This window comes from Haliotis rubra, unplaced genomic scaffold (genome assembly GCF_003918875.1).
Source record: "Haliotis rubra isolate DU_JTF1 unplaced genomic scaffold, ASM391887v1 Scf732, whole genome shotgun sequence".
Classification (NCBI taxonomy): domain Eukaryota; kingdom Metazoa; phylum Mollusca; class Gastropoda; order Lepetellida; family Haliotidae; genus Haliotis; species Haliotis rubra.
The window spans coordinates 219,776-247,748 of record NW_025767449.1 but is presented as its reverse complement, the minus strand read 5'-3'; the positions used below and the strand labels follow the sequence as shown (position 1 = coordinate 247,748).

Below are 27,973 nucleotides of genomic sequence, written 5' to 3'. Positions count from 1 at the left end.
TTTAGTCCGCTTTAAGACGGAAAAGGTGTCGCTGCTTTCATTATTTCAACCCTCAACGATATTTATTTGCCTTTAAAAGTAACTTTCCGCAATTTTCATCTAATCCTAAATTCGTTTACAGGCTAAGAGTAGTACAGTTGTCTGGCTGACTAGGATCTACTGCTGGAATGCTAGTGCACCCTTATCTAGCTGAAGCCAGTATTGTCCAGCTGTCTATATACCCATAGGGCTCTTGTAGTTTTTAACTCAGTTGCACTTCCACCCAAGCAATGACGTGGGTAGTGGCTCTGTGTCTGGGGCTGTTGTTGCCCCTGGGACACTCCAAGACAGTCCACATCTATGTCAGCCCCAAGGGATCAGACGGGAACTCGGGGTAAGAGCTTGGTTCTGGAGGGATGATTATCTGCTAAATGTTGTTCGAAATGCCGAACTATACCATTAAAAAAAAGTAGGGGATATCGGATTTACAAGATTCATAAAATGCAAATGATGAAGCCAAGGAGGAAACAGATGATGAAGAGAAATTAAGGGAAAATGTCACAATTTATTCCATCCATTTGGAAATGTTTCATCTGTATGGATGTATAATACTATTTCTCATATGCATTGGCATTGGCTAGTGGTATGCTCGCAAAATGGAATATCCCCTACTTTTATTTGAATGGTATTATATTGAATGATGAACACCGTGGTCACAAGAAATGAACAAGGTCAATTGATACACTTTACAACGTTGTACACTATGCACACACTATCCCAAATAAGCTTAACTAAAACCTTTATTCCGTCGTTCATGGAACATTTGTTACGTGGCTAGCATAGCGAGTGAATGAGTTAAGTGTTTACGCCGCTGTTTACGAAAAAAAATTGCTACCTATTACAATGAACAGAGGTGTTATCACATGTATCCCCAAACCGGTTAAACCTAATAAAAATAGGAAATACCTTAAAAACTGGAGACCTATTTCTCTCCTGAACTCGGTGTATAAAATAATCAGTACATGTTTAACTAACAGAATAAAGAAAACTCTTCCTCATCTTATCCACACCAAACCAAACAGGTTTCATGCCAGGTAGATGTATCAGTGGCAACATTAGGTTGCTATATGATATAATGTTTGAACTTAAGGAGATTAATAAACGCGGAATGTTACTCCCCATAGACTTTGAAAAAGCCTTTGATACTGTCTCTAAAGACTTGTATTATGCTGGTTTTGGATCAAACTTTAGAAAATGGATCTCAGTCTTATCCAAAAATTCTAGCTCTTATATTGTACAAAATGGACACATGTCTTCATCTTTTATAAATGAACAAGGCTGTAGACAAGGTGACCCACTATCACCCTATTTATTTTTATTTGTAGCTGAAATTCTAGGTAATATGATCCGACAAAATAAAGACATCAAAGGTATATTACTAAGTGACCAAGAGTATAACCTAGGCCAATATGCTGATGATACTCAAGTTTTTCTTGATGGCTCCAAGGCTAGTCTGAAGGCAGCTATGGAAACAATGAATAAATTTTATCAAATGTCTGGACTCAAAATGAACATTAAAAAGACTAAAACTATCTGGATTGGTTCTATGGCAGGTAACAGGTTAAAGTTATGTGAAAACCTTGACCTTGATTGGCACGCTGGCAACTTTGAAATCCTTGGCATTACACTAAATCCAAATTTGCAAGACCTCTGGGTGATAAATACAAAAAAGCGAATGGAAACAATAAATAGAATCTTGGCTTCATGGAAGCATAGATCATCAACTCTAATTGGAAAAATAACTGTGATTAAGACTTTAGCCCTCTCTACCTTAGTACATATTTTCTCTTCTCTTCTGAATCCCACCCCCCCCCAAAAAAAAACAACAACAACATTTATTAAGGACTTAAACAGAACTTTTTCAAGTTTTTATGGAATGGGAAACCAGATAAGATAAAAAGAACCTGTATAGGATATATGAAGAAGGCGGTCTCAGAATGATTGATATTAATGCATTTATTCAAGCCTTGAGGTTATCACATTTAAGAAGATGTATTCAAAGTCCTAATTTCAAGAACCCAAGTTACTTTCCTATAGATGAAATATTCACAATAGGTGCCAATGTTGATACTCATATTCACTGTATGAAGCCTTATTGGCAAAGTGTTTTGAAGGCTTGGGCAAACTATGTAAGACTAGAAAAAGAAATTTCTCCTAATATTAACGATATTGTGTCCCAACCCCTATTGCTCAATCATCATATTAAATATATAACCTTTCTGATCAAACAATGGTATAGTAAAGGAATTATTTTGTAAAAGACATATGTAGCGACAGCGGTCTAATGACTTTCGCTGAACTGAAGAATGGTTTTGATATTAGCGGCATGTTTTTAAATTATCATAAATTACTATGCTGCATTCCTCCTAATTGTAAAAATTGTATCAATGACCAAACATGTATCAATAATTCAAATGTGGTGATAAGTACTAAGCTAACAGACTTTCTCAAACCTGGTAAGGGTTCTAGATTTTTCTATGATAACATTATTGCTTGTGACGAGTTTCCACCTATGTGTAACAAATGGGTTGAAAACTTCAATGTGGTTTTTCCTCCCTTGAAGATATATTTCGTCATTATAGGTATTGCACCAAAGATGTAAAACTACTAGAATTCCAATTTAAATTCTTACATCACATAATCTACACCAAAAAGGAACTAAAACAGATAAAACTAGTGAACGAGGATATTTGCTCCTTTTGTAAAACTAATAGTGAAAGCTTATCACATGTTTTTCTAGAATGTGAGCATGTCAAAGAATTCTGCAGTGGTTGAGTGTGGAATTCTACTTGAACTCTTTTCTCAATGAAGAAATAAATGTGGCCGCCTGTGCTATTCATTTTTGTTTCCCAGCCAAATTTAAGTTTATTAACCACTTTCTCTTGTTATGTAAAAGACATGTTTTCTTAAGTAGTCTTAAAAGTACAACCATTTCAGTTGAAACAGTAATAAAAACTTTCAAACAGATATATATATACTTTATTGAAAATATTTTCGGTGTTCGGTGTGACGAGCTACCACTAGGCTACCCACCTGGGCAGCATACAGGATAGCTACATCTCTGTCTTTAGAGGTGCATGTCAATTTGTCAAAACTGAGAGTAATTACTGTCTGATGTTTACTGAGTAAACATGTGAGATCAACGATGACTTTCTCAACGATAGCATTTCTTCTATTCACACAGTGAAACGTTACCAATAATTTACAATATCGATCCGGTTTCAAATGTGGATTTAAGATTTAGAGTAATAGATTTAAACTGCAGCTTTAAGAAGTTATGTATAATTAGGGGCCTTGGTTTGGACAGGGTATATATACGGATGTTAAAAACACAATTTACTGCTGTTTCCGGAGACTGCATACAAATCATGTGCTTACACCAATCAATCAATCAATCATTCATTCATTCATTCAATCAATCAATCAATCAATACATGTGCTTACATTATCACCATTGTATTACTGTTCATACAAGACTGATATAGTTACACCTTTGTACTGGATGCTGAATATGTAAATGGTTGGATTCCAGGACAAAGTGTCAGAAAACCACCAAAGTTCTTCGGGTTTAAACGTTCACTTTAGCCGAGGTGTGTTTGTTCGTTGTCTGATAAGATAAGGTATCCAAATACTGGAACAGAACCAAAATACTTGGAACGTGGGATGACTTACATCTTGAATTGTTATGATGCCATTTCAAACAGCGAGTAACATGGACCGTTCATCCTTCCCAGGTTGGATGTCTCCCATCCGGTCGCCACCCTGGACAAGGCCAGACAGTTACTGGACAGCAGTGGCATCAAGGGCAACAGTGAGTAGGTTCTGCAGCTCACCTTTCGGAATGTTTGTTTCAAAGTTTTGCATGAATAAACTAATTTACCTTATTGACAAGTTGTAAAATTTTTTTTTTTAATGAAATCTGAAATATAAGAGAATGACACAAATTCATTCAATAATATATTTGATTTTAATGTTTTCTTGCTTACTTCCGCTGTCAGCGGTGTACGTGGAGCTGATGGGAGGCTACCACAACCTGCACTCCACCCTACACTTCACCCACGCCTACACCCAGCCGGTCACCTTCAGAGCTTATAAGGACCAGGAGGTCCACGTGGTAAGTGGGGACACACGAGGTGACTGGGGAGGTCCACGTGGTGAGTGGGGAGGTCCACGTGATGAGTGGGGACACACGAGGTGACTGGGGAGGTCCACGTGGTGAGTGGGGACACACGAGGTGACTGGGGAGGTCCACGAGGTTACAGGGGAGGTCCACGTGGTGAGTGGGGACACACGAGGTGACTGGGGAGGTCCACGTGGTGAGTGGGGAGGTCCACGTGGTGAGTGGGGAGGTCCACGTGGTGAGTGGGGACACACGAGGTGACTGGGGAGGTCCACTTGGTGAGTGGGGAGGTCCACGTGGTGAGTGGGGACACACGAGGTGACAGGGGAGGTCCACGTGGTGGGTGGGGACACGCGAGGTGAGGATGACTGGGGAGGTCCACGTGGTGTGTGGGGACGCACGAGATGACTGGGGAGGTCCACGTGGTGAGTGGGGAGGTCCACGTGGTGAGTGGGAGGTCCACGTGGTGAGTGGGGACACACGAGGTGACTGGGGAGGTCCACTTGGTGAGTGGGGAGGTCCACGTGGTGAGTGGGGACACACGAGGTGACAGGGGAGGTCCACGTGGTATGGTGGGGACACGCGAGATGACTGGGGAGGTCCACGTGGTGTGTGGGGACGCACGAGATGACTGGGGAGGTCCACGTGGTGAGTGGGGATACACGAGGTGAGTGGGGAGGTCCACTTGGCGAGTGGGGACACACGAGATGACTGGGAAGGTCCACGTGGTGAGTGGTGAGGTCCACGTGGGGAGTGGAGAAGTCCACGAGGTAAATAGGGAGGTCCACCTGTGGGGAGGTCCACGTGGTGAGTGGGGAGGTCCACATGGTGACTGGAGAGGTCCACGTGGTGAATAGGGAGGTCCACCTGTGGTGGGTCCACCATGTGGTGAGGGGAGGAGGTCCATCTGGTGAGTGTAAAACATGTGAGAGAGGTCCACGTGGTGAATGGGCAGGTCCACGTGGTGAGTGGATAGGTCCACGTGGTGAGTGTGGAGGTCCACGTTGTGAGTGGGAAGGTCCACGTTGTGAGTGGGGAGGACCACGTGGTGAGTGGGGAGGTCCACGTGGTGAGTAGGGAGGTCCACGTGGTGAGTGGAGAGGTCCACGTGGTGAGTGTGAACACATGTGAGTGGAGAGGTCCACGTGGTGAGTGTGAACACACGTGGTGAGTGGGGAGGTCCACGTGGTGAGATGAACTTTGTGAGCGGAGATGTTTGAGAAATGACTACCTCAGTACTCTACTACTCCAAACAGTTCATACCCTGTATCTTCAGTGGGAAGGTATCTTCATTTAAGTGGAACTTAAAATTTAACCGTTTTGTTCATGACGAAATGCAATAAAATAATTTCAAGCTTTTGTAAAATTTTGTATAACAATATTCTTCTATTATGTTATTACCAGACAGGAGGCAAGCAGATCCCCGCAAACCTGTTCACCCACGTGACAGACAGCAGTGTGCTGAACGTACTACCACCAAGTTCAAGATCAAAGGTTGTACCAACATGCTCTCGTTTTTGAGTGAATGAGTGAATATAGTTTTACGCCGCTTTTAGCAATAATCCAGCAATATCACTTCGGGGGATACCAGAAATTGACTTTAAACTTGTCGCTTTTGAATAATTATTGTATATGTTTGATCACGATTGCATATTGAACACATTTTACTGATACAAGACTGACTGACTGAGTTTAGTTTTACGCCGCTTTTAGCAATATTCCAGCAACATCACGGCTGGGGACACCAGAAATGGGCTTAACACATTGTGTCCATGTGGGGAATTCGAACCCGGGTCTTCGACGTGACGAGCCAACGCTTTAACCACTAGGCTACCCCACCGCCCCTTACTGATACAAGAACACATTAACTATCGTGAACTCTACTCTAGTATTGAAACACCTCGTTGATGTCAAATGTAGCAAACATTGAGATGGAGATAAAAGGTTGAAATCACGTTGGAAAGTAGGTTTAAACATCTGTCAATCTTGCGCTCACTATATGCAATGGAAGCCCAGAAATGTCAGCTCAGAAGATGCAGCATGCAGGAGTATGGGAGTCTGTTCCTGCGTTGTAGGTGTTGCAGCTACACCTCCCTAGTGCCGGCGTCACAGATTACGGCACGATGTCTAAGTTCGGCTTCTACGTGTCCAGGACGTCATGGTTGGAGATCTTCATCAACGGGCTACCAGCTAGACTGGCCCAGTACCCCAATGAGGTAGGAAAGCAGGGCCAGACAATCCAGTGTTTGACATCATCAGCGGCGTTGATCTAACTGGGATACGATGAAATGCATCAATCAAGTTAGCAAACCCGACCATCTGATCCCGTTAGTCGTCTCTTAGTCGTTAGTCGTCTGCGTTGATGAATCCTTAGAACTATTTGTTTGTTTGTTGTTTAACGCCGCACTCAGCAATATTTTAGCTATATGACGGCGGTCTGTATATAATCGCATCTAGACAAGGCAATCCAGTGAGTGATATCAGGAGCATCAATCTACGCAATTACGATGACATGTGTCAACCAAGTCAGCGAGTCTGACCACCCCGATCCCGGGTAACTGAAGATCAATTCTAACCTTGGTCTTCATGGGTAAAGACCTTTACAATGTGCCTTTGGAAGCAGTGTGTACTAATTTGTCGAGGTAACATGCTAGGATTCTCAGGGAACTGTTTCCGCTTCCGTCCTTTTCATATCTGTGAGACGTTGTCAGTCAGTTCAATATACCGATTCACTTTTACGCTGATGGCGTATCTACACTCCTCTGGTAGCCACAGCTTCCTGCTGAGAGGACAGGGAGACAGGCATCTCCGCTCTGAGAGTAACTCGTTGAAACCGGATAATGCTTTAGACACAGAGCATTAACACTTCCAGTTGCCCTCCGAATAGCCTCAATTAAAACGCTAGTGTACATAGAAGTGTGTGTTGTTAGCTTTTTGAGCATGCAGTGTTGCCTGGCATTTTATTGCACATTATACACAAATCTTATTATTGCAGAAATTCTTGAATCTGGTCAGTGTACCTGGCGGGAGACGTAGCAGGGTGTTCACCTACAACTCGAAAGAAGACGCCAGATGGGTGAACGAGAAAGAGCCATGGGCTTACGGATTCTGGTAACAGTGAACATGACTTTCACAACCTCAAAATACTTTTTACTGAAAACTATAACAATGTGTTTTGAACTCATGAGTACTTTTAAAAAAGAAAACTAACATGGGTTTATCAGTTTATTAACATAATGAATATGACTGATAGAAGCAGAACAATGTGGCTAAACATATGCCATAGGAGACGGGGCGGTGGGGTGGACTAGTGGTTAAAGCGTTGGCTCGTCATGCCGAAGACCCGGGTTCGATTCACCACATGGGTACAATGTTTGAAGCCCATTTGTGGTGTCCCCTGCCGTGATATTGCTGGAATATTGCTAAAAGCGACGTAAAACTAAACTCACTGACTACACAGGAGACAATACGAGAGACTAAAATGTCAGAATCTTGTGTTTCCGCCAAGTGTGGAGGCAATGATATCCTCAAGGACGCGTTGAGGAAGGTTTTGCAACTCTTGCTGAACTGCAACAAGCAGTGCTGTGGTTCCAAAGCATTTCACAGATGCTCCCAGGGACAATGCAATCGGGGACAAATCAAGTCCATGGTAACATATGGAAGGATGGTCTAAGAATGTTCAATGCTGTCTGTGCAGGTATTTTAGCTGGGCGGACGATGGTGTAGGGATCAGCAACATTGACATCAACAAACACCAGATCACCCTGGCAAACGACACCAACTATGGCCTTAGAATAGGTTAGTAGAGCTAAGTACCATCTGTATTTGTTTGTATGGAAGTTGTTTATTTGTCTCCACGGGATGCAATTGATACGCTCATTGACTCGGGTCGGAAATATGCTTGTTAATGGTATACATGTAAAAGTAAATGTTGTTGGACATTTTTCTCTCGATGAAGTTGAATATCCTTTTAATCCCATTTTAGTAGAATAGTGGTGGATGTCAGCAACTCGGAAGATAACACGTTCATATGGTGTCCAAAAGTCACTGCAAAATTTTGAAGTAAATTATACATTGAGCAGGTAGATTACTTTGAAATTTCATAATGAGCCCTATTTATTGCAGTTATATGGTATTTGACCCACCAATACGAGATCCGTAAATAGTATGGCGATTCACATTTGTTCCGTTGTGTCCAGGTCATTACAACCCGGCTCATCTCGCCTATGCTGACAATCAGGGTGGCTACTTCCGGGTTATCAACATGCTATCTGAGCTGGATCAGCCGGTGAGAGGAACTCCCTCCCTCCTCTCCCCACTATTTTCTCCTTTCCCTCCCTTTTCTTCCGTCTCCTCCTCTACCCATTCTCTCCTTTCCCTTCTCATCCAGTACTTCTTTCTTCTTCACTAACGGGATCGGATGGTCAGGCTCGCTGACATGGTTGACACATGTCAAAGGTTCCCAATTGCGCAGATCGATGCTCATGCTGTTCAGACTCGATTATTTACAGACCGCCGCCATATAGCTGGGATATTGCTGAGTGCGGCGTAAAACTAAACTCACTCACTAACTTCTTTCTTCTCTCTCTCATTAATTTAGGCCGATTCATCTCCTCTCTACCATCTTCTTCCTTTCGTTTTCTTCACCTTATCTTTCACCACCCTTTTGCCTTTCTCCTCCTTCACCTGTTCTTTCTTCTCCATCAAATCCCTCCAAATGCCTAAATTTCACACTGCTTACGTACCTAAAATCTTAAGGAAATGATGCCATATGATGCGATAGATTAACGTTTCTATTATCACTGGTCGTTTGGATGCAATTGTCGCTGCATCACTTCCATGTTTTCCCGATACAAAAAATACTTTTTGCAGCTACCAAGTGAATATCCTCAATCGATTTCTACTGTCATGTCGCCGTTATGCCCTTCTCTATCTTCCTCTTCATCTCCCTTCTGCCCTTTTCCCCTCCCGTTCACTACCTCCGCATCTTGTTAATTTTTCCTCTGTTCCTTTTCTCACTTCCCCCTGCTTCTTTCTTTCCTCCCTCGACTTCCTGTTCTACGTCTTTCTCCTGTCCTTCACGCCCCCTTCTTCTTATCCTCGCCTGTCCCCCTTCTCCTTCGCCTGTCCCTTCTTCTCCATCTCCGGCTGCTTGCCCATATCTCGAATACATCCATGGAGACCCTGTACATATCCCTTCCAAAACCTGCGGAAATGAGGGGCTGTTCCAGACGATGGCTATTATTTCCCATCATGTTTCACCTGCCAGTTTGGAGGCTGTTCACTCTGCAGCACCAAGTGATTTTCCCCAATCCATATTATTACTACTGTTTTGTCCTCAGTTAATATCCCGCGTTACCTTCTCTACAGGGAGAGTACTATCTAGACCGATCCAGCGGCAACCTATACATCTGGCCCAACACGCAGACGGGCACCTTGTCCTCCTCTGACGTCATCACGGTGTCTCTGATCAACGACTGCATCAGGTACTTGTCTTTGTCTCACGCCACAATCGTTAACTCGTAAGTATAAGTGATAGACAACGGAATCCTTCAGCAGACCTGGCGTGTCCCCACCTTCATTGGATGCCAACAGCTCCCTGTCAACACGCCAGACAGTCTTCTTCAAGAGCATATGAATGACACCTCGTCAAAAAGCTATGAAGTGAGGTGGCAAATGCCGTATATTTTGAAGGTATACTTCGGTAAGCATCTTTGCTGGGTTGTAAACTGGTTTTTACTGTACATCACAGTAAGTAATCATGTCCGTAGACCAATGTAATACCTTGCCTTATTGTTCCAATGAAAATATCATTTATAGCTTTACTTTCAAAGTAATGATGTCCTTTGCACACACCAGTAATGTAGTAAATTTGTTGATGAAACTTTGAATTGGTTGAAAGGAAACGTTTTTGTCACTTTAAGCATCTATCTTCAGATTAGACTTTTGCCAAGATGCAAGATGCATGATGCATGATGCATGATTTCCTTAACGATATTTTGATTCATTATATTTGTATTTATCTGGCAGCTTGGACCGAGGAGTGAGTAACCTCAATTTTGAGGGTTTCACTTTGGAGGCGTGTCGCAAAGCTGGTATTACTGGAGCAGCTGTTCACGACATCAACATTCAAAACTTGGAAATTAGGAATTTGGGTTGGTTCTTAAAACTATTTATGTTGTGTGAAGAAAATCACTTTCTGGAGGGGATCATAATCATAAGATCAACATATTTCCTGCAAAGGCATTGCTGATATGTTTAGCTTATAGTGGCATACACCTATGGTATGAGTTTCAGTGTTTAAGGTAAGGGTATTTTATTGGTAATACTTCCTTGAAGATCTCCATGATGACACCGTCCGAACTTAGCATCTTTTTAAAAATGATTTATAATCTTTTATTTGTGTCACTTTTCACCTTTATTCTCAGGTGCTTATGGCGTTAGCCTCAGCGACAGCAACAACGTCACCGTATCCCGCTGCGACATCCACTACACTAATGGTGGTGTCAACTTGACGGGTAACGATGCAGTTTACATACTTGGATTTCCTATTGTTTAAGCATACGGTTTGTTATAACTCACGTCGACATCATCGCTGTGATCCCAGGCTATCAACCCTTCGATTGACGTGTATCCGTCCATAACAACTCACCTGTAAACAGTGTGTGAAAATATAATTTCATAATCATTCCATCGGTTCCCAATTGCGCAGATCGATGCTCATGCTGTTGATCACTGGATTGTCTGGTCCAGACTCGATTATTTACAGACCGCCGCCATATAGCTGGAATATTGCTGAGTGCGGCGTAAAACTAAACTCACTCACTCACTCATGATCATTCTGACAATGGGATTGGCTGGACTTACTAACCAACATAATATTTCATTAGCAAATGTTTGTTTTATCGAGTTAATCCTTGTGCATAGCAGGCAACAAATCAATTAACAATTAGTTAGCCAAATCAAACAACAGTTCATTAGCCAGTCAGGTTAGGACGAGGAGGTATCCTCCCATTACGCAGACAGGCAATTCGCAGACAGCCGAACATTTACGGTTCAATGAACAGATTAGCTACTACCTGTTACCTTCACATTATAATGTAATAATCCAAATAAATACACAATAAAAAAAGACTGAAGCTAAAGGACATTAACATCGGCGTTCATCCTGGTGGTCTTTGATTATCATTTATTTTTATCACAACCATTTAAAGATGTCTAATTTGATCGTTTCATTATTTTTGTAAACTGGCAGGTGGAGACCGGAAGACTTTAACACCATCTGGCAACATTGTTGAGGACAACCACATCTGGAAGTTTGGACGTGTTGGGGGCGTGGGTTACAATGCTATATTTTTCGATGGTGCCGGCAACATCGCCCGTCACAACCACATGCACGACGGCCAATACACCGGGATGTGGTTGGCGGTATGCTGAATAATCTATACTCATCAGTTTACAAATGATATATAATGCCTCGTAGTTTATTACTTTAAAACTCGCTTTATTTTGGACTTACCAAAGAAGATCATCTCACTGAGTCATTATGTGTTGTTGGTTGGTTGGTTGTTTAACGCCGAACACAGCAATATTCCAGCTATATGGCGGCGGTCTGTAAATACTTGAGTCTGGACCAGACAATCCAGTGACCAGCAGCATGAGCATCGATCTACGCAATTGGGATACGATGACATGTTCAACGTGTCAGCGAGCCTGACCACCCGATCCTGTTAGTCGCCTCTTACGACAAGAATGGGTTGCTGAGGACCATCTAACCAGGATCTTCACGGGTCTCTCATTATGTGCAAGTACAAAGTTGCTTTCATGCCTCTTGAATAGTTTTACATTTATATTACGGCGATCCAGGGTTGTGGAGCTGAACCTTGAAACAAAGTCAGTATGGCTGATTCGAACAAACAAACATATATTCCTGGTGGGCTAAAGAAACTCTTCTCAGAAATTGCAGCGCTGTAGAGAAGTGTGACAATTACTTTCATCGATTCGCATCATCATCCATAAACTTCATTTCTCTGTAATCCGAGAATACACTGGCGCTTGTGAACGTAGTTTATTCCAACCCGCGATGCCCTTCAAAGGCATTAATTAGTGAAAAATATAATGAATATATTCTATATATGTTTGGTTGGGATCATCATCATCATCATCATCATCACCATCACCATCATCATCATCACCACTATCATCATCATCATCATCACCACTATCATCATCATCATCATCACCACTATCATCATCATCATCACCACCACCACTTTCATCATCATCACCACCACCACTATCATCATCATCATCATCATCACCACCACTATCACCACCACTATCATCATCATCATCATCATCCACCACCATCTATAAACTACGACCTCTATCATCCGTGAATGCATATGGCGGTTATGAATGTAACGTATTAAAACCCGTGAAGTGTAGACTGAGGTTTCAAAGATATTATATGCTGGACTAAGGTAAGTGGTGCATGGTAGGGATCATCCAACTGACATCATATCGGCGACAAAATGCATGGCTTTTGATATAATCTCTCATTGGTGAGTCAAACTACACATTGCAAACACATAGAGGACATAATTGTTCCTTGTTTCACGTAGCCACCAAATTCTGAACATGGGTGGGTCGGTCTGGGAATACAAAAAAAGACAACATTATCTGTATAATGTTCTTCTTGATTCTCATTTATTGTAATTCTTATTACAATTTCTCGCATTTTTTGGACTTGTGGCAGCGACTGATCAAAGATAAACACTTTATATGACGAGGCGGTACGTTTTAGGTTTGAATCGGCGGTGTTGGAAATAATAAGAAGAAGATTTTGGGGGTGTCGCCAACATAATTAGAAAGGTCGATCGGGCGATGAGAAACACAGAAACTTAATATGCTGCCCTGAGTCCAAACACATGTTTTTGACAGGGTAACGACAACATCGTTGAGTACAACCACATCCACCATATGTGTGTGAACAGCACCGACTGCGGCGGGATCATTGCTGGAAGAGACTGGTCTGGAGTGAGTAGAACCGAAAATCTATTTATAGCTACAAAACATCAGCTGTTAATTCCCAAAGTGACGAGATAAACTTCATGGGTTTTGAAATGTGAGGTTTTCTGAGTACAGTATATTTACCTTGAATTGAAATTTTATCTATATGTAACCATAACGACAAAAACGCTTTGACAATGGTATTCTTTTGGAATGCATAATTCCACGTAGGTGAATAGGTCAACTGTCTTGGTATCTTCCGAAAAGTCAATCAAATTCAAGTTTAATTTACCAATTCGTTTAAAGCAATTGCTGCAAATACCTAGTTTTTGCCCAAAGAAGTGACATTTCAGATTTAATTTACCGATACTTTCAACTGGTTTTAAGTAATTGCTGCAAACTGGCTAATTTGTCCAAAACGAAGTGGTTATATGGCCATCTAAGGTACATGTGCAACCTTATCGCAATGTTTAGCTAACATTGTCTTGACTCAACTAAGTCGTTTCTTGGAAACAAATTTAGAATAAGGACGATGTCTCCTATTTTGTGGTGACAGTTCGTAAATATGGTGATAAAATCGCTGAAACTAATGAATGTCTAAGAACATTTTCTTAAATAACAACAGTTTATTTATTTTGAAGTTGAACATATGGTCCGAATGAACAATATCCCCAGTTACAATAACACTATTCATTACAACTATCCACATAGCGGTGGGGTAGCCAAGTGGTTAAAGCGTTCGCTCGTCACGCCGAAGGCCCGGGTTCGATTCCCCACATGGGTGCAATGTGTGAAGCCCATATCTGGTGTCCCCCGCCGTGATGCTGCAGGAATATTGTAATATTGTAATTGTTTCATGTCAATTCAGCGTGGCAACGTCATCCGATACAACTACATCCACAACGTGGTCAAGAACATGCCAGGGGCGGAGAACAGGGGCATCATGCTGGACGACCAGTTCTCCGGCGTCCTCATCGAACACAACGTCTTCTTTCAGGTAAACAAGCGAAGTCACAGTTGGGTATTTATCACAAGAAAATATTTAGACTTGGTCTTCAATCACTGTATTGTCGTGTCCAGACTCGAATATTTACAGACCGCTGTCATATAGCTAGAATATTGGAAAGTGCATCGTTAAACAACATACAAAAGCTATATTACTCAAAATAAGTAAAATGACACTCGATTCTTCATATTACTATAGTTAAGAAATCATGCCTCTTAATTCCTGTCGACCCGTGAAGGTCCAGGTTAGAATATTGATCTACAGTAACCATTGCTTGTCGTAAGAGGCGACTAACGGGATCGGGTGGTCAGGCTCGCTGACTTGGTTGACACATGTCATTGGTTCCCAATTGCGCAGATCGATGTTCATGCTGTTGATCACTGGATTGTCTGGTCCAGACTCGATTATTTACAGACCGCCGCTATATAGCTGGAATACTGCTGAGTGCGGCGCAAAACTAAACTCACTCACTCATAATGCCTGTCGCCACAAGTATGACATGACTCGCCTTGATTAACTAACAGATTAGCTATGACAGATTAACTGAGTAAATATCGGGAGTTCTGACACCAAAAATGACAGTGTTCGCAAGTGTTTTTAGTTGTAATTTACAGTAAACTGATTCATGAGTGAGTATGGTCTCACGGTTTCATGGTTTTAGCAACATTCCAGCATAATCACGGCGGGCGACACCAGACATTTGCTTCACACATTGTACCCATGTATGGAATCGAACCCGGGTCTTTGGTGCGACGGGCGAAAGCGTTGACCACTAAACTACCCCACGGCTCCTAATGCACGGTCACACAGAGATGTCATATTAGATGCAATCTTTGATTACCAAATATATTTTCATGACAGAATCAATACCATACCAACATTGGTGGCGGCCGTGACAACATCATACGCTACAACGTGTTCTACGACGCAGTGAACTACCCCCTCAACGTTGACGGCCGTGGTATCCTGTACGCTAGCAACAACGGGACGCTGTATGACAGACTAAGGGTAGTCATAGCATTACCCCCCAGGATCTTCTGTATCAGATTTTACCCGTGCAGATCCGGGTTAGAATTGGTCTTCGGCAACCCATACTTGTCGTAAGAGGCGACTGAACGGATCGGGTGGTCAGGCTCGCTGACTTGGTTGATGCATGTCACCGTTTTTTAATTGCGTAGATCGATGCTCATGATGTCAATCTCTGGATTGTCTGGTCCAGACTCAATTGTCTACAGAAAGACGTCATATAGTTTGAGTATTGCTAAACAACAAACACAATATCAAGCAAAAAATAAGTATGTTTCTCTGGTCAGGTTAACGGTTAAGCATGATGGTAAATCGTGCATAAATTCCCTGTGAGTTTGAACCCGTGAAGATCCTGGTGAGAATTGATCTTCAGCAACCCATGCTTGTCGCTGACTTTGTTGACACATGTCATCGTATCCCATTTGGAATATTGCTGCGTGTGGAGTTAAACCACAAACCTACCAACCAGCCCTGTGAGTTTGTGCTTGTAACAATCGGAATTAATGCGAGTTTTATTGTGCAAGCCCTCCAACATCAACTCAAACTTGCTGAAGACCCTGTTACCTGGTATATTAAGCCTTACTTTTCGAACAGATTCTGAGGTCCGGTTAACTCGATTTATATAATTGCGGAATTTGCGTAAATCCTGATGTGATGTGAAGCAATTCTGACTTCATGTTCATCTGGGGCAGTTCCAACCCTGTCACCCATTACTGGCTGATTTCAGGCTCAACCCTACAAGACCAAGCCATGGTCAGCCAGGTACCCCAAACTGGCCACCATCGACTCCAATCATCCTACCTATCCAATGGGTAAGATAGTAATCTTTAAGACCCGGTGCTGACAGACGTCATGGTAACGTTTTTGAGGATGGATATGGTGATGAATGTTGACTTAATGTTGATACAATATACATGCTTCAACATACAAGCAGACTCTTGATTACTGACGGAAAGTCACAGCGCTGACAATCCTCTTTGTAACGTTTTGAGTATGTAATTGTTGTTGATAAATTTGAAACTGAATAACCTCTTCAGGGGTAGAAACTGGGCACAATGTATTCATCTTTAGAAATTTCATGCTTCTACTCCAACATCGATACAGTTAGTGAGGGTCAGTGTTCAGGAACTAACTCAAGTATTCAGTCACGTGTTCGCACATTTTATCCCTGAAGATATGAGTCAGAATTGATCTTCAGAAACCCGTGCTTGTCGTAAGGGGTATTCAGGCTCGCTGACTTGGTTGACACATGTCATCGTATCCTGATTGCGTCGATCGATGCTCATGATATCAGTCACTGGATTTGTGGTATTAAACAATAAATAAACAAACAAACAGATCTGAGCATTCACCAGCGAAGACACCAACCCATTCATTAATTCCCTCACCATTACTGTTTCAAGGCAATCAGATCTACGACAACGTTTTCTACAACAAACGTGGGCCAAATATCGTTGAATACCATGGCACTGGCCTCAACAAGACGGAATACTACGACATTCACGATAACTTCAATGTAAGGCATTGCTTTCTCACTATTACCTTCAAATAACCTTCTTTACAATTTTGTCTTTGACATTTAATTTGTTTGCGGGGAATTTCAATGTCTGCCTATTGTGCTGTTATAAAATCTGCTTTATTGAGCATGTTTAATGACTGGTGACAGATGTGCGAAAGGACAGCTGTGAGAGTCCCTCCATAATGTCGGCTATGTTCGTTTTGTATTACAGGCCAACCCTGCTGAGTTTTGGTCTCCTCGTGAATACGACTTCCGGTTCCGGTGTTCGATAGAAACCTGGGCCAATCAAAACTCAGTTCCCCAACCCATCAATATCAATGCCGTAGGACCACGGCAACCTACAGGACCTAAATATATCCAGACAGGTACATGTATATGGCACTTGCAGGCTCGATGGTTTGAATGTCAGCTTCAACCTAACATTAATACCCTTACATTCAAAACTTGAGGGGCGGTGGGGTAGCCTAGTGGTTAAAGCGTTGGCTCGTCACGCCGAAGACCCGGGTTCGAATCCCCACATGGGTACAATCTGTAAAACCCATTTCTGGTGTCCCGCGCCGTGATGTTGCTGGAATATTGCTAAAAGCGGCGTAAAACCAAACTCAGTCAGTCAAAACTTGCACAACTAGGTAGCCTAGAAGGTTAAATCAGAGAAAGACCAGTTTATGCTTATGATAGATTAACTGGTAGCAAAACAGGTTTAAATGTGTTCATGATCTCAGAGGGTACAAGGTGAAATTGCTCTACGGCGAGACTGAATTGGGGAGGTAGCAATCTTGTTCATCTGTTATCTTACAGCTCTACCACAATATCACAGCACGGTACACCCGGCTTCATGTACTGGATCTATCATCGGATAATGCCCATGCTGAACTTTTCAAGACACGACTAAATGTATTTAATTATGTAGATAAAGATATGCTTCGAGAAGCGTTGATTGAATCATTGAGACAAATTGTATTTTGTCTGTTTGTTTGGCCAAATGGTCCTTGATAAAGGTCCATAAACGCCCTTGAAAGATATGCATTATGTTGACCACGTGTTTAGATTGTTTGCTAATCGGGTTTAAAGGTGAAGGACTTGAGATTCCTTCCGATAGGCTTGAGTAAAATGTTTACATATAAAACGCGCGGACATAATGTCAGTAAAGTATGAAAATAAACACCAACGCAATTATCTACAACAATAAATTCTATTGGGTCTAAATAGCCCAAATGGAGGTAAGACATTTATGAACGCACGTCCTGGAATACCTGTATAATTAGCCGCCACGCACACAATTCTATGAAATTTGCCTGAAGAACACGCTGCAAATCCTACCACCCTGTGCATCATTTTCCGGTTTACAAATTAACACAAACAAAACGCAAGTAATGAAAATAGGATCCCTGGAAATTCTAATTAAATCTTATGCAAAAATGGAAATTGAATTGGAATGAAACTGAATTAACTCTCCTTAGCATCATCTTCACGCATAATTTGGCAGAAATGGTGGACAGAAGCTACAAAGATAAATTAAAGGAGGTACGACTGTCGATGAAGAAATGGTCAGTACACCTGTAGGTAGAAATACTGTATTGAAAAGTCTTATACTACCTAAACTGAATCATTTATTTTCATCTCTCCCCAATCCAAACAAAACATTTATAATAGATTTAAATTCAGAATTCTTTAAATTTATTTGGCAAAATAGACCAGATAGGATAAGTAGAAAAACACTTAGCAAATCAGTCAAAACTGGGGGACTGAGAGTGCCAAGCGTAGAAAATGCAATCAAATCTCAAAAGATTACATGGATTACGAGGTTGTTCAAAAACGATTCAAAATTTAAAACATAATAACATTTAAACCGAAACATGAGTCTCATTAACCTATTCAGACAATGACTTACTTTTCAGCCGATCCGAATTTTCTCGTGGGAAAGTGAAAATAGACATCACAAACAACTATGGTTACACTAATTTCCAATTCCTTGTTTCATAAGAAAATGGTATTTACAACTGAATTTTAATTTTAAACTGTAAGAACATCGTATTTCTATATTTTATGGCAAGGTGTAGGCAGCATGACCTTAACTAAGACGTCACAGACTGCCCCAGTTTGATGAGGTCGTGAAATGATTCATAATGCATCTGGCTCACTGGTTATTCAGTGTAGTTCTGTAACGCACAATGTGATTGATATAATATCAAGTCCGTACCAGACCGCCAAACTTTTCTAGCGGCCGAGCCTCGTTTTGAGATTTCCACGATTTCCAGGTTTCTGTTTGTCAGAGCACGCTGTACGACAGAACACACTCAACGACGTGTCTGCAAGGATTAGAAGGAGCAATATACAAGTGCTAAGATGTATCGAATAATACTGATTAATATTTATGTATCCAGTTAAATGAATTGGTCTCACAATTCTCGACTGGTTATTGTACTAAATTCAACAACAGGACGGAACCCAGACAACAGTACACGAGACTGTTGTGTAGTCAATGTTTTCACTTGATAACTTATAATAGCATTTAAACAAATGTTTCAAAATGTGAACAATATATCAAGGAAAATGTGCTGACGAAGCAAACCAATGACTTTTGGACTGATGTTTTACTCTCATGGGGAAATTACCTCAATAGTAAAAGACAAAACATCAAGAATGAAGATGATATTCTCACACGACTCTGGCACAATGGCAACTTACGTATCGGCAACAAGCCGGTATACTATAGACACCATGAAAAGGCAGGAATACATTCTATACACGATTTGGTAGACGACAAAGGAATCATACAAACATCTGAACAGTTAAAAAAATATATATAACTGCAAAACAAACTTTTTAGAATATACCGGAATTTCAAAAACGATTAAAAAACATTGTATCTTAACAAATACCACACTACATATAATAAAATCCTGCACCCCTTTTATTCCTTACCTTTACAAGATCTATTAAACCCAAGCAGAGGATGCAGAATACTTAATGATACACTACAGGCAACTGGAATTCAAAATAATAGCAACAAATACAGAAAATGGGAATTGGGAGTTAACTGAATATCTGCATATCTGATAATGATTGGAAACATGTCCATAAAATACGTTTCAGGGCGCTTGTTAATATAAAATATCAATGGTTTCAATACAGTATTATCCACAGGTGTATCTCTAACTAAAGAAATGCTATCAAAAATGAAATTAATTGAAACCAATGCTTGTACGCTCTGTAAAATAAGCGTTAAAAACAATACACATGTTCTATGAATGTGATATTGTCAAAGAGCTTTGGAATAATGTTAATGCGTGGATTCAACATATAAACCTGAAGGCTGCTTCTCACTATATATTAGACATGGCTTTTTTCCCGGAATAACCGCATTTTAGGTTTTTGTTTGCTCCCAGGTTTTACTTTTCGTAAGTAAGACCTATTTCCCGGTTTTACTTTTTGTAAGTAAGACCTCTCCTCAGGTTTTACTTTTCCCCAACTCTATATTAACATCAACATTCAAATGCAGGTGATATGCTAGTGTTTGAAATCAATTGAAAATAACCTCGGAGTCGTGCTTTATCCTACACATAAAACGGGCACTCTTCTTCACTTTAATAAGAAAATGGTACTCTTTGGATACCCTGAGAAAAGAAATGATATGCTCAATTGGATCATAATTACCACAAAAAACAATATTTTCAAATCAAGATTAGCAAATAGACATACTAACATTTCACATTTCAAAAATGATGTCGACATTTCATATGATTTAGATAAATACTGTACAGCCCGAAGATAAATTGTAGTGTAGGGTCATTTCTACAAATTTGGTGTTCATGCCATATCCTGTTTTAGTGGAAGATGTTGTCTATTTAGTTTAGTTCATGTTTTCTGTACATCTAGAAGATCATTATCAAAATTCCGGGAAATGTCTGGAAATAGCGGACTATTCACTCCGTGTTGACTTTGTACGAACAAAAAAAAATTAAATAAGAAAACTCCAAACAATTCTATGAATACTCAATGCCATTCAGAAAGTGGTCACTTATGTTATATTTGGGATTACAACTTCTCAGTACCCCGTTCAGCCACCGCAATATCTGCAAAATAGGTGCCTCTCTCGGAAGGTGTGGGTTCGAATCCCAGATGGGACCCAATCCAAAAATAGTACTAGAATATGTACTTTACGAAGAAAGTTTAATCCCACATATAACATATCTTACACCCACACATTTGTACAAAGAAAGTTTGTTGCCTTGCTCTTCACAGCCGTAATCCTAAACAATCACAGCATACACATCAGTAGTTACATTCGAAGCAGCTCGGGGCGGTGGGGTAGCTTATTGGTTAAAGCGTCCGCTCGTCACGCCAAAGGCCCAGGATCGATTCCCCACATGGGTACACTGCGTGAAGCCCATTTCTGGTGACCGCCGCCGTGATATTGCTGGAATATTGCTAAAAGCGACGTAAAAACATACTCACTCACTCGCTCACTCGAAGCAGACTAAAAGGTATTAGTTCGTCACAACCCGAAAGGGGATCTCTTCTCAATACTAATCACGGGTGTGCCTGGCCAAGCGCACGCTATTGCAGCTCGGTCATACTCATTTACACAGGCGCAGCCTGCATGTCCCCTCCAATCTCTTCGTCCTCGTCTGAAAATGTCTCCTCATGGATAATCTGAGCCCAAGATGTGACACTTGGCTTGTTTCTAAATGCTCCTCCAAAGGATACAATGAAGCAAAAAGCTACAATCTGGCATGTTTATTCAAACGAATCCGATTCTAACATTAACTTCTATTGCATTCATATCTAGATAAACAAACCGTACATGTTAAAAATGCATGACAATTAACACATGTAATTTGTTGTATCGCTGTAAACTTGTCTTTCTTTTATTTATCTTAAATGACCTTGTCCTTTGTACTTGAACTTACATACATTCTGGACACAAAAGTTGTATTCCCTGGCATATGGTGGTTCATTTGTTTAGAAACTCGTGAAGATCCGGGTTAGAATTGATCTTCAAAAACTCATGCCTGTCGCTGACTTGGTTGACACGTGTCATCATTGCCCAGTTGCGTAGATCGATGCTCATGATGATGATCACTGGATTGTGTGGTCCAGACTCGTTTATTTACAGACCGCTGCCATATAGTTGGACTATTACTAAGTGCGACGTAAAATTAAACTCACTCACTCATTTGGTTAGACACATACTGAGCACGTTGGTGGTGTCAGATGAACATGTTGCTCCTGCATTGATCCTGTAGACAAGACTGAAATATTCCGATCCATTTTGTTCATCTTAATCATTATGATGTCGAGATTCTGAACAGCATAAAACAAGTCATCCCTACTTGTGTTCTTTTACGGAACTGAATTGTCTGGTCCAGACTCGATTATTTACAGACCGCCGCCATACAGCTGGAATATTGCTGAGTGCTCCGTAAAACTCAACTCACTCACTCACTCACTCTTATACGGAAATCCAGCTACTATGGCGATAAGTTACTGTGCAGATAAAAATTGCAAAGTACACATAATCATCGTCTCACTAGATTATACATGTACATGTAGGATGTAGACTAGATTATACATGTACATGTAGGATATAGACTAGATTATACATGTACATGTAGGATATAGACTAGATTATACATGTACATGTAGGATATAGACTAGATTATACATATACATGTAGGATGTAGACTAGATTATACATATACATGTAGGATGTAGACTAGATTATACATATACATGTAGGATATAGACTAGATTATACATATACATGTAGGATGTAGACTAGATTATACATATACATGTAGGATATAGACTAGATTATACATATACATATAGGATGTAGACTAGATTATACATATACATATAGGATGTAGACTAGATTATACATATACATGTAGGATATAGACTAGATTATACATATACGATGTAGACTAGATTATACATATACATGTAGGATATAGACTAGATTATACATATACATGTACGATGTAGACTAGATTATACATAATACATAGGATATAGACTAGATTATACATACACATGTAGGATGTAGACTAGATTATACATATACATGTAGGATGTAGACTAGATTATACATATACATGTAGGATGTAGACTAGATTATACATATACATATAGGATGTAGACTAGATGATACATATACATATAGGATATAGACTAGATTATACATATACATATAGGATATAGACTAGATTATACATATACATGTAGGTTAAGACTAGATTATGCATGTACATGTAGGATATAGACTCGATTATGCATGTACATCTAGGATATAGACTAGATTATGCATATACATGTAGGATATAGACTCGGTTATGCATGTACATATAGGGTATATAGACTAGATTATACATATACATGTAGGATGTAGACTAGATTATGCATGTACATGTAGGATATAGACTAGATTATACATATACATGTAGGATATAGACTAGATTATGCATGTACATGTAGGATATAGACTAGATTATACATATACATGTAGGATATAGACTAGATTATGCATGTACATGTAGGATATAGACACTGATTATACATATACATGTAGGATATAGATTAGATTATACATATACATGTAGGATATAGACTAGATTATGCATATACATATAGGATATAGACTAGATTATACATATACATGTAGGATATAGACTCGATTATGCATGTACATGTAGGATATAGACTAGATTATACATATACATGTAGGATATAGACTAGATTATACATATACATGTAGGATATAGACTAGATTATACATATACATGTAGGATATAGACTAGATTATGCACGGACATCTAGGATATAGACTAGATTATACATATACATGTAGGATATAGACTAGATTATACATATACATGTAGGATAAAGACTCGATTATGCATGTACATGTATGATATACACTAGATTATGCATGTACATGTAGGATATAGACTAGATTATACATATACATGTAGGATATACACTAGATAATACATATTCATGTAGGATATAGACTATATTATGCATGTACATGTAGGATGTAGACTAGATTATACATATACATGTAGGATATAGACTAGATTATACACATACATATAGGATATAGACTCGGTTATGCATGTACATATAGGGTATATAGACTAGATTATACATATACATGTAGGATGTAGACTAGATTATGCATGTACATGTAGGATATAGACTAGATTATACATATACATGTAGGATATAGACTAGATTATGCATGTACATGTAGGATATAGACTAGATTATACATATACATGTAGGATATAGACTAGATTATGCATGTACATGTAGGATATAGACACTGATTATACATATACATGTAGGATATAGATTAGATTATACATATACATGTAGGATATAGACTAGATTATGCATATACATATAGGATATAGACTAGATTATAGATATACATGTAGGATATAGACTCGACTATGCATGTACATGTAGGATATAGACTAGATTATACATATACATGTAGGATGTAGACTAGATTATACATATACATGTAGGATATAGACTAGATTATACATATACATGTAGGATATAGACTAGATTATGCACGGACATCTAGGATATAGACTAGATTATACATATACATGTAGGATAAAGACTAGATTATACATATACATGTAGGATAAAGACTCGATTATGCATGTACATGTATGATATACACTAGATTATGCATGTACATGTAGGATATAGACTAGATTATACATATACATGTAGGATATACACTAGATAATACATATTCATGTAGGATATAGACTATATTATGCATGTACATGTAGGATATAGACTAGATTATACATATACATGTAGGATATAGACTAGATTATACACATACATATAGGATATAGACTAGATTATACATATACATGTAGGATATAGACTAGATTATGCATGTACATGTAGGATATAGACTAGATTATACATATACATGTAGGATATAGACTAGATTATACATATACATGTAGGATATAGACTAGATTATAAACAAATATATACCAAACTTAAACCATAACGTTCTGTAATAATACATTGGTAAGAAGGTAGTACATGTATTTATAAGCATCACTGCAGTAAACAGCCTTGCACAAACACCTGGTGTCATCGCTGATTTTCAGCGGTCTATTATTTTGATTTTCACAGCCTTTTGCCCTCTGCTCTAAACGAATCTAATTCCGAGGATAGTCAAGGATATTCTTTCGCACTTTTATTGGATTTTGTCGGTGATTCTGCTAATAGACTGAAGTCCCTAACGTTCATCATTTTCCCATAGTTTTCCCTATGCTTAGGGGACGCGATATTCCCCAGAGCCTGGACCATGGAACCAGAGTGCGTGAGTATGGTTTTACGCCGCTTTTAGCAATATTCCAGCAATATCAAGGCAGAGGACACCAGATATGGGCTTCACAAATTGTACCCATGTGGGGAATCGAACCCGGGTCTTCGGCGTGCAGTGCTGTGTGCAGTTCTTGTAGTGTCTTGGTTGGCTCATGACGCTGGCGCAAGCGTCGATCAAGAGTATCCCATAGATGTTCAATGGGGGAAACATCCGGTGATCGAGAAGGCCAAGGTAACAACTGAACATCGCTGGAGGAAGACCTGTCAAACACGTACAACGTGAGGTCGAGCATTGTCATGCTCCAAAGATCAACCGTTGGCGTTGATGTAGGGAACGACGTGACGTTGAACTGGTCGTTTGGCACAAAGTATGGCCTTCCATAGCCAATTGCGCACTGTCTGGTCGGGGATTCGGCGCCGTCCAGGGATTTGGATTGTTGTGGATGATGCGGCCGTGGTGTTCGAACGAAAATGTCTCAACCGGATGTAGCGATCCTGGGCGGCGGTGGTAACTCCAGGTCGACCTGACCTGGGTCTGTCACCCCCAGTATTTTCGTACCGGATCCATAGGTTTGAGATGGTCCGCCTGGACACGCTGAAGTGCCTTGCCACATCATGCTGCGATGTCCGTCCTTGTAAACGGCCGATGGCGTTGTGTCGGTGAACTTCTGTCAGTCTTTTCATTCTCTTGTCGTCTGAAGTGGCTTAAATCAATGCATGTGGTGTACCATTGATGTGGCTTTTAAAAGCCTACAGTCATAGGCTTCAGCTCAGGGTGATACACAATTTCTCGTGCATTTCATGTAGGGTGCGTTTTAGCGATTCACTACGGGCGTGAGTTTAACGTTACGTTTTTGTTAAACGTTTCTTTTTTCAAACGTTTTGTCGTCGGCAACCATTCCCCGACATGCTGGGATTCAGCATGGATTGGTTTGTGTCAAATATTTTCCTAACATTCAAATTTGTCCTATATCAAGTTTCTCACTTGCATTCACCTGACTGGCGCCCCTTACTCGGATGTAAACCACGTGATCAAAAATGTTTCACGCTAGCAAAACCGATCTTCCTGTAAGGGCGATCTTTGTAATTGTTGCTCAAATCGTCGTTGTCGTTAACCTGTTTCATTTCACACTATGCTGACAGCACGAACGTCACTTTTTTTAGGTGTACCCACAGAAAATACACAATCATAGTCTATCAAATGAACACGTGTCCGCCACCTTTAAACTCGGTTAAGAAACACGCGGTCAGTATCTGATCCTCTACAGGTGTATTATTCTTATCTTGTAGTTGAGTTCATGGACCCTTCTCAAGGACCATCTACAGTAATGAGACCAACAAACGGTCTACTTGATAATATTTGCCCTCAATGATGGAAACACTTTTTTTGCCGAAACTACTTGCTACATTATCAAACACATTCCGTCACGTCCCTGGTACAGTTCAACGTGGGACTTATCCAACGACGGACCCACTACATGATTGGTGGTTAGTTGGTTTGTTGTTTAACGCCACACTCAGAAATAGTCCAGCTATATGGGGGCGGTCTGTAAATAACCCAGTCTGGACCAGACAATCCAGTGATCAACAGCATGAGCATCGATCTGCGCAATTGGGATGTGATGACATACACTGAGGGGCAAAAGAAACGATACCAAACTTTAATGGGGGACAAATTGGATTTGAACTCAGACTTTTTAGGTGGTTTGGAACAGAAAACCTTCGCACGAACGCAACTTAAACGGACCTGCGCCAAAATACATGCATTTGGAAATGGAAAGTCATGAAAAATGCATTTGACTGGCAATTTCATGCACGTGCAAAATGACGTGCATGGGTCGTATTGAGTATAAAAGCACATGGAAATGTTCGCCAGTATCAGATTGCAACGTTAACATCATCGACCATGCCAAGATTAACAGCAGAGCAAAGAGAACGGGCACTTGGTATGATCCAGCTTGGTGCGACCCACGACCATGTTGCCCGAATCTTCAACTGTATCCGTTTGACGATCACCAGGCTTATGGCACGTTACAGGCAAACAGGCAGAACGTCGGACAGACCCAGGAGTGGTAGGCCGCCCGTCACGACCGCCGCTGAAGACCGCTACCTACGTGTGTTACACTTACGTAACAGGTTCCTCACGGTGACGTCATCGGCAGTGACAGCGCTCGGCCATCGTGTCAGCAGATGAACGGTGTCTAGGAGGCTACGTTTGCACGACCTTCGCGCCTACCGACCCTTCCGTGGCATAGCACTGAGCCGTCAACATCGACGTGAACGTCTGAGATGGGCACGCCAAGTTGCAGGCTGGCAGAACAGGCAATGGGCTCGAGTACTCTTTACAGATGAGAGCAGGTTCCACCTTAACAGACCAGACGGCGGGATACGGGTACATCGACGCAGAGGTGAACGTACTGCACGTTGCTGCGTACAAGAAGTGGAGCCCTACGGCGGTGGAAGCGTCATGGTTTGGGGAGGCATAATTGGAGACAGAAAGACAGACTTGGTGATCGTAGACGGTAACTTGAATGGTCAAAGGTACATCGACCAGGTTCTCCGACCAGTCGTCTTGCCATTCCTGCAGCAGAACCCCCGAACTGTCTTCCAACACGACAATGCTCCATGCCATACAGCACAGCGCGTTAGGGGTTTCCTTAACGCTAACAACGTTCACGTCTTACCATGGCCAGCACGTTCCCCTGACCTCTCCCCCATTGAGCACCTTTGGGACCATCTTGGGAGGCAAATTCGCGCCAGACCACATCCGCCTGCCAACAGGAGAGCTCTTGCCAGAGCACTGCAAGACGAGTGGAACAGGATCCAACGTCCGGTGATCAGACGTCTGACGTCATCTGCCCGACGTCGAGTTCGAGCC

General features: G+C 40.9%; 1 protein-coding gene across 1 annotated transcript; it reads left to right on the top strand.

The window, feature by feature from the left end:
• Positions 1-172: 172 nt before the first annotated feature.
• LOC124259692 lies at positions 173-17,652 on the top strand. Its single transcript, XM_046693883.1, has 19 exons — positions 173-373; positions 3,774-3,850; positions 4,038-4,153; positions 5,564-5,653; positions 6,235-6,375; positions 7,155-7,270; positions 7,857-7,957; positions 8,359-8,447; positions 9,530-9,645; positions 10,190-10,314; positions 10,588-10,677; positions 11,415-11,587; positions 13,103-13,198; positions 14,040-14,168; positions 15,039-15,185; positions 15,931-16,015; positions 16,607-16,719; positions 16,934-17,087; positions 17,521-17,652. Exons 1-19 carry the CDS (start codon positions 270-272, stop codon positions 17,580-17,582), a joined length of 2,124 nt encoding a protein of 707 aa, XP_046549839.1. The 5' UTR covers positions 173-269; the 3' UTR covers positions 17,583-17,652.
• The last annotated feature ends 10,321 nt before the right edge of the window (positions 17,653-27,973 follow it).